Here is a 16245-nt window from a genome sequence, read left to right as displayed (position 1 = left end):
CAAGTGCTGGCATGACCCGGTTTGAAACACATCTATTTTTGTCTGTCTGTCTGTCTGTTTGTTCTTTTATTTTGTTTTCCGCAGTGCTGAGGATGGAAACTTGGGCTTCATTCATGCTAGGCAAGCACTCCACCAAGTGGGCTACCTCCCCAGCCTGTAGTGTACTATATATTCTGCATTACGCATTTGGAACTTGCCAGAAGTCCCATAGACATCCTACAAAGAAGAATGAAGTGTTGGGATGGAGGCGAGGGAGTGCAAAGCAGCTGCCCCCCGGGAGCCACACTCTCCTGATAGTGCAGGCAGGCTGGGCACTCCGGTGCCTCACACCCCTGCAGTTCCCGCAGATACATCCAATTAAGGCCTTCATTAGCTTTATCTTCAGTCTGGGTGGCTCACAAAAGCCGACCTAAAAGCTCTAGCTTGTCGCCTCTGCAGATCAGCACTCAGGTTCTTTTTCTAGCTGTATTCATAAATGTGCCAGAATTGAGGCCAGGAACCCACGCCTTGCTGAAGCTCTACTTCCCACCATCCACCGTCTTAGATTCCATTGATAAGAGGAAATAGAGCAGCTGGGGAGCTGGCTCAGCAGGTAAGAATGCCTAGCTCAGAAGCATGGGGCTATGAGTTCAAATCCCTCCCCCCCAGCACCCACATAAAGACAGGGCATGGACCCTCACATGCTTGTAACTTCAGTGCTATACGAAATGGAGACAGGCGGGTCACTTAATCTGGGATAAGATACAGTGAAAAATTTGTCTAAGGGTATAATGGCTTGAACAGGGCACCCAATCCCTTTTCTGGCCTCTGTGCACCCACGTGCATGTACATACACACACACACACACACACACACACACACACACACACTTATACCACATACACATACACAAACACACACACACACACACACACACACACACACACACACACACACACCATGCATGCCCAAAATAGAATTTCTTCAGTAGTGGAGACACAAATTTATCTTTCCTTGGATCATGGCGCTTAGCCCCTTGAGACCATCTATCTAGAGCTGGACAGTCCTGGGTGGAGAGTCGCTGGGGTTGGCTGTACCAGAAGCACATTGCTCATCATCGCCTGGGCCCACCAGACACCCTGTGCTGCAAACAGAACATTCATTCAAAGAGCTGAAGCTTATCTCAACCTGGGTCCCCTTGGGTTTCTGCTAATGGTCTCATCTTGTCCCCTGCCTGCCTCAACCATAAGGACTGACCCTGATGACCACTCATTGCTGCAGCCTCGGGTCTTAGCATCTCTGCCATCCGACCCCAGTTCCTTCCACGCCCGCAGGGACGAACCGCCATACACCCCAGGTTGTGAATACCTCTTAGGTACCTTGGCTGAGCTGCAGCCTGGCTGTGCTTGGAGACCTCACGGCTTCTTGTCTTTCGCTGCGCCGTTTGATCCAACGTGTGTGTCTACTCAGATTGGTATGCATTCATTTTTATGTATGTGGATGTGTGTACTCACTCACACGGGTGTGTGCACTTGCTCCTGTTTTGTATGCACTTGTTCACATTGGTGTGTGCACGCATTCTTGTGGGTGCGACTCCTTCACATTCCTGTGCACTTAACCCATTTGCAGGTGCGAACGTGCATATTTCTGGAGACCAGGGAACACCCTTAGGTCTCCTACCTCAGGTGATGGCCACCTTGCGTTTTTGAATCAGGGTCTCTCAGGGGCTCACTGATCACATTAGGCTGGCTAGCCAGTGAGCCCAGGAACCCTTTTATCCAGTACCCAGCTCTGGGATTACAAGCACATACCACCATGTTCAGCTTTCTTCTGTGGGTTCAGAGGATGGGCTCAAGTTCCCATCTTATGTGACAAAGCCCTTACTGGCCAAATCATCTCCCCAGGCCCAGTTGCAACCTTTAAAGTGATTTTTAAAGTGATGCCTATTCTCAGAGGCACCACTGTTGGGCTTGGCTGGGCTGTGGTTTCTCAGACCCAGCAAGTACTCAGTGTGCATTGTCTCGGGTGAGGACAGGAAATAAAGATGACCCTGAGCAGGTCAGACAGGGGTCTAAATGCCAGCCACTCAGTCACTGCTGAGAACAATCTCTTCCAAGGACACAGAGGCTGGATGATGTCACTCACCTTGGCCACCCCCTCAGAGCAGAGCTGCAGGCTCAGCACTCAGGCTAGCGACAGTTGTGGGGCCAGGTAACACAGCCGCTGCCCCACCGGAGCTCTCAGATAGCATGTGGATGGTAGGACAGCCATCGGAAGTCCACAGCTGGGGACACAGAGGGACAGCACTCCAACTCCTGACAATCGATGTCCGTATCTCTGCCCAGACTGCCTTATCTCTGCCTATCTCTGTTCAGCCGTTCCAAGCACTTTGCTAGCCTCTCCTGCTTCCCTGGATGGGTCTGTGAGGAAGGCGTCAAATAGTGTTCTGCGTGTACAATTGCTCGTTTGCAGGTATGTGAGGGTATGTGAGAGGGTCTGTGCACATGTGGGCTCATGGGTATGTGTGCAGAAGTCAGCTGTGGCTACCATTCTTCAGGAGCCTTTAACCTTGATATATATAAGGTCTCTCCCTGACCTGGAGCTCACTGAGTGGGTCCAGAGAATCTCCCATTTCTATTCCCCAATGCCAGGACAAGTGTGCACCACCACCACCACACCCAGCTTTCTTCTTCTCCTTCTTCTTTTTCTTCCTCCTCCTCTTCTTCCTCCTCCTCTTCTTCCTCCTCCTCTTCCTCTTCCTCCTCCTCTTCTTCTTCCTCCTCCTTTTCCTCCTCCTCTTCCTCCTCCTCTTCCTCCTCCTCCTCCTCTTCTTCCTTCTCCTCCTCTTTCTCCTCTTCTTCTTCCTCCTCCTCTTCCTCCTCCTCTTCCTCCTCCTCCTCCTCCTCCTCCTCCTCTTCCTCCTTAATGTGGGTCTGAGAATGGAGCTCAGATATTCATGCTTCCCCAGCAACTGCTCTACTTGCTACCTCCCTGGCTCCCCAGATTGTATTTAAGATGTCACCTACCAAGCTCAGTGCTCTAAATCCAGACATCTGTGTAGTAATTCCCTCTGTCACCAGGACAGGACCCTCAGCCTCCTGCCCTTGCCAGCCTATGCTGCCAGCTGTCCCGCCTGGGTCACTGTACTCTCTCTGCTTTGGTCCATTTGGGGACCCACAGATGGCCTCTTAGCTTTGGTTCTGTGACCTCGGCACTGTGACCTCAGGATTTGCCCGTGTCACTTCGAACATCCTCAGAGTCAGTCCTGTATCCCTGGAGATGATGTGTCAGCCGTGGCATTCCACATCCAGGTCAGTTCTTACCTGCCGGTGCCACTGGATGGATATAGTTGAGGAGATGCCCCAACATGAATCCGAGGAACCAGGACAGGCAGAAGCAAGTCCGGAAGTCACTGGACTAGGTTTTCTGTAGCCTAAGGCCCCCAGACCCCCCGCTGAGGGACGGTAGATAGACATCTCATGCGGGTCTGTGGAGTTGAAGTGGCAGTCATAGATGCGGGCTTCTGAGACAGAAACCACTGAGGTCATCCAGTGCAGAGTCAATGTGTCGTGGGCTGATTCATTTTGAAGCAGTGAAGGATTCTGGATTTCGTTTGGTTTGATTTGATTTGATTTTTTTGTTTGTTTATTTGTTTCTTTTGCCCATGAACATCCACAAGCAGTTGCTCTTGGAGCCCATTGGTCAGAGCCAGGTGTCTTCCCTTCGATCGCTCTCATCCTTGGATTTTTTTTTTTTTTTTTTTGAGGCAGGATCCCTCACTGAACCTGGAGCTTCCAGCTTCAACTAGGCTGGCTGGCCATAAAGCCCAGGGAATCCGACAGTTTCCACCTTCCCTGAAGCTGGCATTACAGGCGTGAGCCACCGTGCCCAGATCTAGGGATCTCACTCAGGCTCCTGAGGCCCTGTTCATTTTTAATAAACCAGAGGTGGAGCTAAACGCTCATCCGAGGAGATGAGACGCATCTTTTGTTGGTGCGGGCTCCCTGCCAGCCTCAGCGGGGACCCCCAGATGATTGTCCCGCCCAGCCCATAGACTTCCCATACTGGGTATCCGCCATTGCCATGTCACCTTCTCCCCATGTCCCCGTGCAGCTGCTGCTCCCATCAGCTAGCCCACAACTCCCACTCTGCCGTTCATGGTGAGGCTCCCAGTCAGTTACTAGATAATGGTTACCTCCTGTGGACCCCAAGAATCTTCCTTGGCTGTCAGGGGCCCCCTAAGGTGGTTCATCTGGCCCGGATGGTTCCCTCTTGACATGACACTGGCCACTCCTAAACACGCTCACCTCCACCTAGCTGTCCCTGCCAGACCACTCTGCCCTGTCAGCCAGTTTCTTCCAAGAACCTTCCAGATGTCTGCATTCCTCTGAAGCACAGGACCCTGCAGGCAGCTTTGATCTTACTTTAGAAAGCCAGGTCTGTTTAGAGTCCCCGTTTCTGCTTTGCTTGCACTTCTAGATCCTTCCGCTGCCAAAACTGCCATTGCCGCTTCTGGGAGTTAAGTGCAGCTGGAAGAAGCCTTTGATCACACGGCAGACACCCTTCTACTTGTGAGCAGCTCTGCTCTGGGTCAGTCAGGGAGGAGCGTGGCCCTCCCTTCCAGGTGGGGCAGGCCTCAAATGGGCCTTCTGTAAGCTTGACTCAGAACCTTCAACTCCATCCAGAATGCGGTATAACTACTGGGAAACAAAGTTCAGACAGGGCAGATAGCCGCCCCAGCACACAGCACACAGCTGAGAGGCCAGCTGAAGCCCCCTAGCTCTAAGGAACGCGTTTTTTGCTGTCTCTGTGCTGTCTTGAAATTTACTCTATAAACCAGGCTGACCTCAAACTCACAGAGACCCGCCTGCCTCCGCCTCTGGAGTGCTAGGATTAAAGGTGTGTGCCACCAGCGCCCGGCTGCTGCCTCTGTTTCTGCTGATATGTCTGATATGTCATCTCTGCCCACCCTGTTTGCTTCTGCAAAGCATTTGTGCCTTCGTGGCCACAGGTCCCCCACCCTGGCCTTGGCATCTCGCAACATAGATTAGTTTTGTCCCTCACTCAGTCACCTTTTTCTTTACTCCCTTGTTGTCTGGCTCTGGCAGGCAGCCATGGGACTGTCTGTCCCAACAGTGCGCAGCCCAAATGCCCTTCGAGGAGGAAGTAGGTTCCATGTGGAAGGAGTAACACCCGAGTGACAGTCAGTATGTCTGCAGCCTTTGTGCGACGCGGCTGCCCATGTTCCGGGGCACATGTCCCCACCCCCCCGCCGTGGGAACTCCGTTTCTGCTGAGTTGACCCTGGTAGGAGGACAGGCCTGTCTTGGATACTATGGCCTCTCCAGCCAGGGCGTAGGATCCACGAAGTAGCCATGTGTTAGCTCATGATGGAGACCTGGCCTGGGAAGCAGGACACCCGCTGCCCCAGCAGGCTCTCTGACCTGAGAGAGTACAGCCTTCCACAGCTCTGCCTTTGTTAATATGTCTCAAAAGGCGCTCATTCAACTCCAGGTACGAGGCCACCTCAGCTTTGCCCCTAAGGTCGCCTTGTATAATTCTTAGCCCTGCAGCACAGGTGAGGCCATTGAGCACAGAGGTGTATGGGCTCCACCTCTGGAGACACAGCTTTCAGAACCTCCCGCCCACTCTAGGTGCCTCTGTGAAACCGAGTTGTATGGAGCAGAAACGGGTTTCCTTTCCTCTCGCAGCATGGCAAGCTCTGAGCTCAGCTTAGGTAGGGCCAGCAGGCTAACAGAGGCATCCAATTTCATGGTTCTGGCCAACAAGCGACTGGATAGGAATTTCCCTTCTGGAGACTGTGCTATTCCCTGGCCTTCCGATGCTTTTCTGTCCTAGGCAGAGGTGAAGGAGTGAAGCACCTGGGGCTGCAGTGGGCTGGTCTCCCTTTGATCTTTCCCACCCTAATTACCCCAGCAACAACTGGGGCAGGGGTGGGGGGGGTGGGAGGGAGCCAAGAAGGGAAGGGGGAAAGCAAAGGCATGAGCCTGGCTAGCCGGGACTTGTATGCCCACGGGTGTGTCAGGGACTGTAGAAAATGCATGCCCTCTCCTACCCCTGCCCCTTCCAGACAGTTCCCCAGCCGCCGCCTCCTCCGGAGGCTGTATGACCTAGGTGTGCTTTGAAGAGCTTTGCTTTATGTTATCTTTATTTACTTTTTAGTGTGTGTGTGTGTGTGTGTGTGTGTGTGTGTGTGTGTAATCCAGAGCTTGACATCACATGTCTTCCTCAACTCTCCATCTTACCTTTTTTTTTTTTTTTTTTCAGATCAGTATCTCTCATTAAACCTAGAACTTCCCGGTTGGGCTAGACTGCCTGTCCACCCAGCTCCAGGGATCTTCCTGTCTGAACATCCCCAGCGTTGGAGTTACAAGCACACACAGTCAATGGGGAGGTGGCTTAGTCGGGAGACTGCTTACCAAGCCCCAGCCAAGCCAGAGTTCCCTCCCCACATGTGCTCATAAATCAGGCATGGCAATGCACCCCTGCCATCCTGGCACTTAGGAGTCAAGGCAGGAGTTCAGGGTCAGAGACTGGGGAGTAGCTCAATCAGTAAAGTGCTTGCCTTGCGAGCCCAAGGACTCCAGCTCGATCCCCAGACTCCTGTTTAAAAAGTAAATTAAAGCTGTGTGTCCACACATTTGTGATAATAGTTATAAAGAAGGGGAGATGGGGGCTCCCTCGTGCTTGCTAGCCAGTCAGGCTAGCCTGCTTGGCAAGTATCAGGCAAGAGAGAGACCCTGTCTCCAAAACAAGGTGGACAGTATTTGAGGAATGGCATCTGAGACTGTCCTTTGTGCTCCCCCACAGATGTATACACTTGCATGCCCATGCACAAATGCACAGGCGCGGGCACACACACAACCACACAACCACACAACCACACACACAACACACACACACACAACCACACACACACACACACACATCCAAGTTCATCATCTACATAGTAAATTTGACACCAGCCTGGACTACCCGAAACCCTTTTTCAAAAACAGGAAAAGAAAGAGAACTGTTTCCTTTCTCTGGTGGTGGCGGGCAGTGTTTCGGTGGCCTCTTTCCTTTGTGAGTCACAAAGGCTGGTACATGGAGACGTTTCCACATATCTTATGTGCTGTGAACCCAAGCTGGAGCAGTCGGGTCAGAGCCAACCCTGTGTGTACTCTCCTGAGAGCCACCAGGCTGTCTTCCAAGTGTCTTCCTCATTTGATGATCCTGCTGGTGTCCTATGGCTCTGTACCTCCTTGACACATGTCACCAAATGGCTCTTTAGTCACAACCATCCAAAAGGGTGTGAGATGGTTTCTTACTGAGGGTTTGGTATGAATTTCCCAGATGAAAGAGATACTGAATGTGTTGCCTTGAGCTTTATGACTGTGGTGTGCGTGTGTGTGTGCGTGTGTGTGCGTGTGTGTGTGTGTGTATGTCTGTGTGTGTGTCTCTCTCTCTCTGTGTGTGTGACTGTGTGTGTATCTGTGTATGTGTGTCTGTGTGTGTCTGTGTGTGTGTGACTATGTGTGTATCTGTGTATGTGTGTCTGTGTGTGTCTGTGTGTGTGTGACTATGTGTGTATCTGTGTATGTGTGTCTGTGTGTGTCTGTGTGTATGTGTCTGTGTGTGTGACTGTGTGTGTATCTGTGTATGTGTGTATCTGTGTGTGTGACTGTGTGTGTATCTGTGTGTGTGTCTGTGTGTGTCTATGTGTGTATCTGTGTGTGTGTCTGTGTGTGTGTCTGTGTGTGTGTCTGTGTGTGTGACTGTGTGTGTATCTGTGTCTGTGTGTCTGTGTGTGTGACTGTGTGTGTATCTGTGTGTGTGTCTGTGTGTGTATCTGTGTGTGTCTATGTGTGTATCTGTGTGTGTGTCTGTGTGTGTCTGTGTGTGTGTCTGTGTGTGTGACTGTGTGTGACTGTGTGTGTATCTGTGTGTGTGTCTGTGTGTGTGTCTCTGTGTGTGTCTCTGTGTGTCTATGTGTCTGTGTGTGTCTGTGTATGTGTCTGTGTGTCTGTGTGTGTGTCTGTGTGTGTGTGACTGTGTGTGTCTGTGTGTGTATCTGTGTGTGTGTCTGTGTATGTATCTGTGTGTGTGTCTATGTGTGTATCTGTGTGTGTGTCTGTGTGTGTGTCTGTGTGTGTGACTGTGTGTGTATCTGTGTCTGTGTGTCTGTGTGTGTGACTGTGTGTGTATCTGTGTGTGTGTCTGTGTGTGTGTCTCTGTGTGTCTATGTGTCTGTGTGTGTCTGTGTATGTGTCTGTGTGTGTGTGTGTGTACATGTTCATATGTGTTCACATGTGTGTAGGCCAGAGGTCAACTTTAGGGGTCCTTCTTTAGGCACCATCTACTTTTTCTTCTCTTCTTTTTGAGATAGGGTCTCTCACTTCTACCTAGAATTCACCAACTAGGCCACGTTGGCCAGCAGTGAGCCACAGGGTCCTCTTGTCTCACCTCCCAACATGGGGATTGTGAGCCTGTCATACTCAGCTTTTTACAGGAACTCTTTACATGGAACTCAGATCCTCATGGTTCTGATGGTCTTTGCCATTGGTCTATTGATCCAGATCCCATTCACTTTTTTTTTTTTTTTGGAAACTTATCTGCTCATGGCTTTGCCTGTCTGTTGCTTTGCCCACCCATGTAAGTGGCTCCTTTGGGGGCTGGGCTGTAAGTGCTCTTTGCAGGTAAATACTAGAACTTCTGGTGAATGGTTGGCATTTTCTCCACTCTCGGGAGCCTGAATCGATCTTAGGAGACCAGAGTGTAAGCAGGAAGGAGCTCTCACTTTGACAGGATCTGACTTTGACTCCCTGTGGCTGGAGTTCTGTCCGTAGACTTCCAGGGTATGGGATAAGAGGTCATGGCGTGTGGTGGCCCTGGAGCCGTACTGTGGGCATTGCTAGGGGTGATGGCCACTGACTGGATCTATCCTTCTCCAGCCAACAACATCTGCTTCTATGGGGAGTGTTCCTACTATTGTTCCACTGAGCATGCCCTGTGTGGGAAGCCTGACCAGATAGAAGGATCCCTGGCGGCATTCCTTCCTGACCTTTCACTGGCCAAGAGGAAGACATGGCGGAACCCCTGGCGTCGTTCCTACCACAAGCGAAAGAAGGCAGAGTGAGTCAGGCACCCGGGACTTAATGAGCCAGCCAAGGACATTGGGCCTGTAGTGGCAGTCAGCAGTCCACGCCTCAGAGTCAAAAGAGGTAGCAAGAACAGTGCACTTGTGCCACTGTGAGATGGTGGCAATGGTATGTCTTGTTACTGTTGCTGACAGTCCTTCCTCATAAGGGAGGCATGGCGACAGAAGCATGAGGGTAGCTGGTTACGACCAGGAAGCAGAGAGAGATGAGCTCACTTTCCCTGTTTTATTCAACCCAGGACCCCAGCCTAGGGAATGGTGCCGCACATACACATTCAGAGTCAGTCTTTGCTTCAACAGTTAAACCTCTCTGGAAACATTCTCCCACACACACCTGGAGGTGTGTTTCCAGGATGATTCTAAATCCAGTCACGTTGACAATATTAGCCACCATGGGGCTCCTAAGATGTAGAAGAGGTGCTAGCTGATACTGGTATTCCTTTTTTGTTTTTAAGATTTATTCATGTATTATATATAAGTACACTGTAGCTGTCTTCAGATACACCAGAAGAGGGCATCGGATCTCTTTACAGATGGTTGTGAGCCACCATGTGGTTGCTGGGAATTGAACTCAAGACCTCTGGAAGAATAGTCAGTGCTCTTAACCGCTGAGCCATCTCTCCAGCCCATACTGGTATTCCTTAAAACACAACCTCCCCCACCCACTGCCTGTCAGGTGCTAGAAAACACACACACACACACACACACACACACACACACACACACAGAGCCCTGGACCCATCTAGGGCAAGAAGAATAGCTCGTCACCTCCCAGGCCTCTATTCCTATTAATTCAGCCTGTCCTAATGTGTGTCCCTGAAGACAGACATCCCCTTTGCTAACCCTCCTTACAAAATGTGAGCCTACTGGCCCCGTGCTCTACTGAGCCAGGCAGCACCAAATAATCTAGCCTTGACCTCTCTCTTCACTCAGAGGAGAGGCCCTCATTCTTGGTTTCCCACTGTGTCCCCTTCTCCCCCTACCCCCACAGGTGGGAAGTGGACCCCGATTACTGTGAGGAGGTGAAGCAGACTCCACCCTACGACAGTGGTCACCGCATCCTGGACATCATGGACATGACTGTCTTTGACTTCCTCATGGGTACGTCCTGCAGGGCGTGCTGGCTACCAGGAATGCCTAAACACCTTTGACTGGGGGCACCGCATGGTGACCCTCAGCTGAGGAGGGGCAGAGGCCTCTGAGCAGCTGTCCGTGCTTGTCCCTGCAGGGAACATGGATCGGCATCACTACGAGACCTTTGAGAAGTTCGGGAATGAGACCTTCATCATACACTTGGACAACGGGCGTGGGTGGGTCTTCTGTGCCCTGGGAGACCCTGGGAGACCCTGGGGTTCTAGCCATCCTCACCTATGGGGGGGACTAGCTTAGCCTGAGAAGCAGTCACTGGGACAGGGGGATCCCCTGAGAGGTGGGGCCTAGAGCACATCAGGGCGTGCATCAGTGGGGAGGTGGAGACTCCCTATCATACCTTCCTATAACCCTGGGGAAACTGAGGCCAAAGGGCCCACTGCTTGATGAGGAAGGCCAACAAGCAGTCAGTTCTGCCTGAAAGAGGCCATTAACCTCTGCTTAACAAAGCAGAATCCCTTCCAATAAAAAGAAAACAATGAGTGGTGGCTCAGTGGTTAAGAGCACTGACTGCTCTTCCAGAGGTCCTGAGTTCAAATCCCAGCAACCACATGATGGCTCCAACCATCTGTAATGCGATCTGATGCTCTCTTCTGCTGTGTCTGAAGACAGCGACAGTATACTCAATATATAAAATAAGTAAATCTTTAAAACAAAACAAAACAAAAAATAGCCCAATACTGCCAGTGCTGAGCATGGCCAGGGTCAGTGTCAATATTGATGAACCTATGAGATTGCCATGGTCCTATGGCACGGCAGTACTGGGAGGTGGGACCCTGAGGGCCCTGGGCCCAGCCAGGCTTTCCAGCTGCTAGGGTCCTGACCACTCTTCCTTCATCCCGCAGGTTTGGGAAGTACTCACACGATGAGCTTTCCATTCTAGCACCTCTTCACCAGTGCTGCAGGTACGTGCCAAGCCTTGCATGGTCTCTCACAGCCCTCGCGGCAGCCAGGCCTGCTCCCACCCACTGGAGCACCAGTACACAAGGATCCACAGACCAAGCCCACACCACTTCACTGCCCAGGCCTCTTCCTGACCCCTGCTCCCTAAGCCTCACCGGGGCACCTCCCACCTGTAAGGACCCAAGACCCAAAACAGGCTGTAAGTTCAGATAGGGTCCCTCTCTCCTGGCCATGGCTTCAAGATACACCCACAATACCCACCCTCCCCCCATCCCCAGCGGCTGGACATAGATTTCCAAAACAAATGAGTTATCTCCCTTGGAAGACACAGAATGCACCTGGCCAGGTGAGGAGGGACAGTCTCTAGGAGAGCAGTCAGCATAGTCTTGGGTCTGCCCTCGGGACATGGGTGCCCATCTTGCCACGCGTCTTTCTGGATAGGATTGTAGTCTAGAATGATGGTTTCTTAACCTGTGGGTCACGACCCCTCTGGGGTCAAATGAGCCTTCCGTAGAGGTTGCACATCATATATTTGCATTCTGATTCATAACAGCAAAGTGGCAATTATGAAGTAGCAGTGAAAATAATTTTATGGTTGTGGAAGTCACCACAGCATGAGGGACTGTACTGAAGCAGCTACAGCATTAGGAAGGTTGAGAACCACTGGTCTAGAATGACCCATCTCCATGTCACAGAACGAGGCCTGGTGGCTCGGGCCTCTTGTCTCTTTGTCTGTCCCCTCTGTTTATCTCTCTGATTCTGTTCATGTCTTTCTCTACACCCCTATCTGTCTGTCTGTCTGTCTGTCTGTCTGTCTGTCTATCTGTCCATATGTCCCTCTGTCTGTCTGTCTGCCCATCTATCCATCTGTCTATCCATCCATCCATCCATCCATCCATCCATCCACCCATCCATCCATCTATCTATCCATCCATCATCCATCCATCCATCCATTTATCCATCCATCCATCCATCCGTCTATCCGTCCATCCATCTGTCCGTCCATCCATCCATCTATCTATCTATCTATCCATCCATCCATCCATCTGTCCATCCGCCCATCCATCCATCTATCTATCTATCTATCTATCTATCTATCTATCTATCTATCTATCTATCCCATCCATCCGTCCGTCCATCCGTCCATCCGTCCATCCATCCATTTATCTATCCATCCATCATCCATCCATCCATCCATTTATCCATCCATCCATCCATCCATCCATCTATCCGTCCATCCGTCCGTCCATCTATCTATCTATCTATCTATCTATCTATCCATCCGTCCATCTGTCCATCCGCCCATCCGTCTATCTATCTATCCCATCCATCCATCCGTCCATCCGTCCGTCCATCCATCCATCCATCCATCCATCCATCTATCTATCTATCTATCCATCCATCCATCCATCCGTCTGTCTATCTGTCCATCCGTCCATCCGTCCATCCGTCTATCTATCTATCTATCTATCTATCTATCTATCTATCTATCTATCTATCTATCTATCTATCTATCTATCTATCTATCCCATCCATCCATCCATCCATCCATCCATCCATCCATCTATCTATCTATCTATCTATCTATCTATCTATCTATCTATCTCCAGCAATATGTCTCCTCTCTCTCCAGCGCTCCTACTCTCTTTCCTTCCCAGTAGTGACACCCTGCTCTCTCTGCAGGATCAGGAGGTCCACCTACCTGCGGCTGCAGCTGCTGGCCAAAGAGGAGTACAAACTGAGCCTGCTGATGGCCGAGTCCCTGCAGCATGACAAGGTGGCACCCGTGCTCTACCAGCTGCACCTGGAGGCCCTGGACCGGCGGCTGCGCATAGTGCTGCAGGCTGTGCGAGACTGTGTGGAGAAGGATGGTGTGAGCAGTGTGGTGGAGGACGACCTAGCCACTGAGCACAGAGCCTCCACAGAGAGGTAGTGACCACGCTGCCCCGAGGAAGGAGGAGCACAGAGCCTATCCACCTGTGAATTCAGTGAATTCGGACGGGATTGGTCACCCCCCATAGGGTGACCTGCAGTAGGGAGCATGGGGTCTCCCTCATGGCTCTGATAGGGATGTATGGGCCTCCGGTTCCAGCAGAAACCAGCATTCAGAACATGCAGCAGAGTGGCCAGCGCTCCGTCCTTCCCATAGGGAGGGACCTTTAACTCACTATTTTGTATTTAACAAAAGGCTCACACTCCTGTCAATGAAGAACCACCCAGCAGACCAGAGATCACCTCCGGGCCACTTCAAGGACCCTCTGTGATGTGATCACACTCTGGCCCTCAATCACAATCCACTTTCTGCTCCCCCCGATCCTGGCCTCTCTCAAAGGCCGGAGAGCTCTCGAGAGGGGAGGCTGTGATGGGCATCACGGCCTGTGTCGGAGCAGATGGGCACCCAAGAGTGGGTTTTGGATGCTAATGACCAGCTATCCATTGTCGGCTGCTACACAGCAGTCAGGCCTTACTAGTTGGTGGTGGGCACCGCCTGCCCTGTGCTGAGCTCTGGACAGTGGGTGTCAAGACACTACACAAAGCCCATGGCGCCAGGACAGCAGGCTAGCCTTGGGACCTTTTTGTGGAGTAGTTTGCAGTGAGGTAACGGTGCAATAAAGTACAGCAAGCGTGCAGGCGTGTGCCATGGCTCTCGGGTGGGAACTCACTCCTCGACACAGTTGTCCCCCCAGACAGCCCCCGAATGTGGCTAAGCTCTGATCATACAGTATCTATTTGATGTGGGTCTTCAGCCTGCTCAGCATCCAACAGATAAGTAGGCTAGCAAGGTGTATGCCCCAAAGGAACAGGTCAAGGGAGAAGACTGGAGGTCAGCCATGTCTTGCCCCACTCCTGCAAAGCTTTGGGCCCATGGAGGAGGTCCTGCAAGGGTGGGATCCACACAGTCCTACATAGGGCCACGACGTACCTGAGCAAGAACCATAGAAGGGGTTGCCCAGGGGCCCATGAGAGCTACAAGCCACTGCACCACTGGCCCCAGAGCTCAGATCCCCTCTGCTGGAAGGTGGATCCAACTCCTTCCTGTAAGCTGCTGCCATGCTGGGCAGGGGCCAGGCCTTGTCCAGGAGAGGACAGTTAGGAGGACCTACTATGCACCTGTGCACTCCTGAGTCAGAAGAATGACAAACGATGGCCTGCCCCTATTCCAGGCATTCCCAGCTGTCACACTGTGGCTTGTTCACATGCCACTCCCCTAGTAGGGGATGAGGGCTCAGCAGTAATTCACAACGACACTAGAACCCAACAATTAAGTCCCTGATGTTCTCAGACACAATAGTACACAGTCTGCTTATTGTATATATGGGTATATCTATATATGGTGTGTGAGTGTGTGTGTGCCTGTGTGTGTGTATATGCGTGTGTGCGCATGCGTGCATGCGTGCGTGTGTGTGTGTGTGTGTGTGTGTGTGTGTGTGCACGCGCGTGTTGTTTAGGCCAGAGGTTGAGGTCCTGCATCTTCCCCTCCCACCCTCTTTCTAATTCTTCAACTCAGGCTCTCTCACTGAACCTGTAGCTCACCAATTTGGTTTAACTGGTTGGCCTGTGAATCTCAGAGATACTCTTGCCTCTGCCTCCCCAGCACTGGAATTCCAGATGTGCACCTCTGTGCCTGGTTCCTTACGTGTAATCGGAGAATGGAACTCAGACCCATAGGAAAGCACTTCCTGGTCTGTTTCCCCATCTTCCCTTCCCTGTTTTCCTCCTTTAATGGGAGAAAGTGGGGCTAAGATACAGGAGGCCAGCAGATCGGCAAACCCAGTGCCAGATACTTACCAGCTAGCCCTCCAATCCCTACCTGGTCTCAGGGAGCGTTCTGCACAGCTACCAGCAGATAGCCTGAGACCACTGACCCACCAGGGGAATAGAACAGTGATCAAGGGGCCCCAATCTTGCCTCCCACCTTCCTGTCTCAGCATAAGGCCCAGTATTAACCCTATGCCTCAAGAAGGAAGCAGAGACCCACCATCTAGCAGTCTGGCCAAGAGCAGAGGCCAGCCTCCCTTGTCCAGTGTGCTGATTCCACTGCAGGCTTCTAGTAGGTGAGCATGAGTGTTGGCTTGTGCGGGTGCCCTGTCCATGACCACAGAGGTCACAGGACATCTCACCACCAAACCCCATCCTTCCAAGCCCCTTCGCTATTAACAGGCCCACAGAGCCCTGTGGCAGGCCAGGCTGGGAAGCAATGTCTTCATCACTGGGTTGTAGAAGCGACAGAGAGAGAGCGATAATCAAGTCACTAGACCGGTGAGGATTACAAACGGACACACATCACCCAGGGCAGACATTCTGTAAGGGACGAAGCGATTGAGGACAGTCCTACATCCATGGGTTGATGTCCACCTCCTAGTGTGACTGACTGAGGACAGGACCGTGATGAAAGAGAAGAGGATCGATGAGTTCTCACACATGGCCCTAGTCCGGGGCCGTAGGTCCTTAAAAAAAGAGGTCAAGCCAGGTGTGGCAGCTCACGCTGGTGATCCCAGCACTGGGAGAGCTGAGGCAGAAGGATGGCTAAGAGTTCCAGGCCAGCATGGGCTAGAGTGAGACCCCCCCCCCATCTCAAAAAACAAAACAAGTCCAGTGAGGTGGCTCAGTGGGTAAAGGTACTTGCCACCAAGGCTTGACAACCCGAGTTCGATCCCCAGGGCCCACGGAGTGAAAGGGGAGAACGGACGGTTGTGAGCCATCAGCACAGAGAGTGAAGTCTGTGCCGATATCAAGACCAGATGCTGAGCTAAAGATGGGGAGTGTGTGCGGGGTGTTGGTGTTCACGGGGAGTCCATGCCGTCCCTCCCTCCCTGTGAGAGGGCCAAGAGGTCAGTGAGAGGGGACATGGGACTCAGAGTCTTCCACCCACTAGCATCTGCTGTACCCACTGTAGAACAGCATAGGTACTCAGACTGGCGTAAAAACCTAGGCGGTGGCCTAGGGTCAAACACAGTCCAGGTGCTTCATGGGATGGTGGCCAATCTTCTGGCTTTTCTCTGGCCTCTATCCTTCCTAGGCTTCATGGAGTCTCACCCACAGAAAGTAGGCTAA

General features: G+C 51.8%; 1 protein-coding gene across 3 annotated transcripts in view; it reads left to right on the top strand.

The window, feature by feature from the left end:
• The window catches only part of Fam20c (FAM20C, golgi associated secretory pathway kinase), a 58419-nt gene extending 44601 nt beyond the window's left edge, over nucleotides 1–13818 (top strand). Inside the window, 5 exon segments of one of the 3 annotated variants that reach the window (NM_001012238.1) lie at nucleotides 8933–9113; nucleotides 10130–10239; nucleotides 10367–10448; nucleotides 11133–11192; nucleotides 12874–13818. In NM_001012238.1, the coding sequence (NP_001012238.1) occupies nucleotides 8933–9113; nucleotides 10130–10239; nucleotides 10367–10448; nucleotides 11133–11192; nucleotides 12874–13123 (683 nt within the window). In that variant the 3' untranslated portion in view covers nucleotides 13124–13818. 3 annotated transcript variants of the gene reach the window in all.
• Nucleotides 13819–16245: the final 2427 nt, after the last annotated feature.

This window comes from Rattus norvegicus, chromosome 12 (genome assembly GCF_036323735.1).
Source record: "Rattus norvegicus strain BN/NHsdMcwi chromosome 12, GRCr8, whole genome shotgun sequence".
Classification (NCBI taxonomy): Eukaryota; Metazoa; Chordata; class Mammalia; order Rodentia; family Muridae; genus Rattus; species Rattus norvegicus.
Note: the sequence above shows the minus strand (reverse complement) of the source record. Positions and strands in the feature narration are given on the sequence as shown.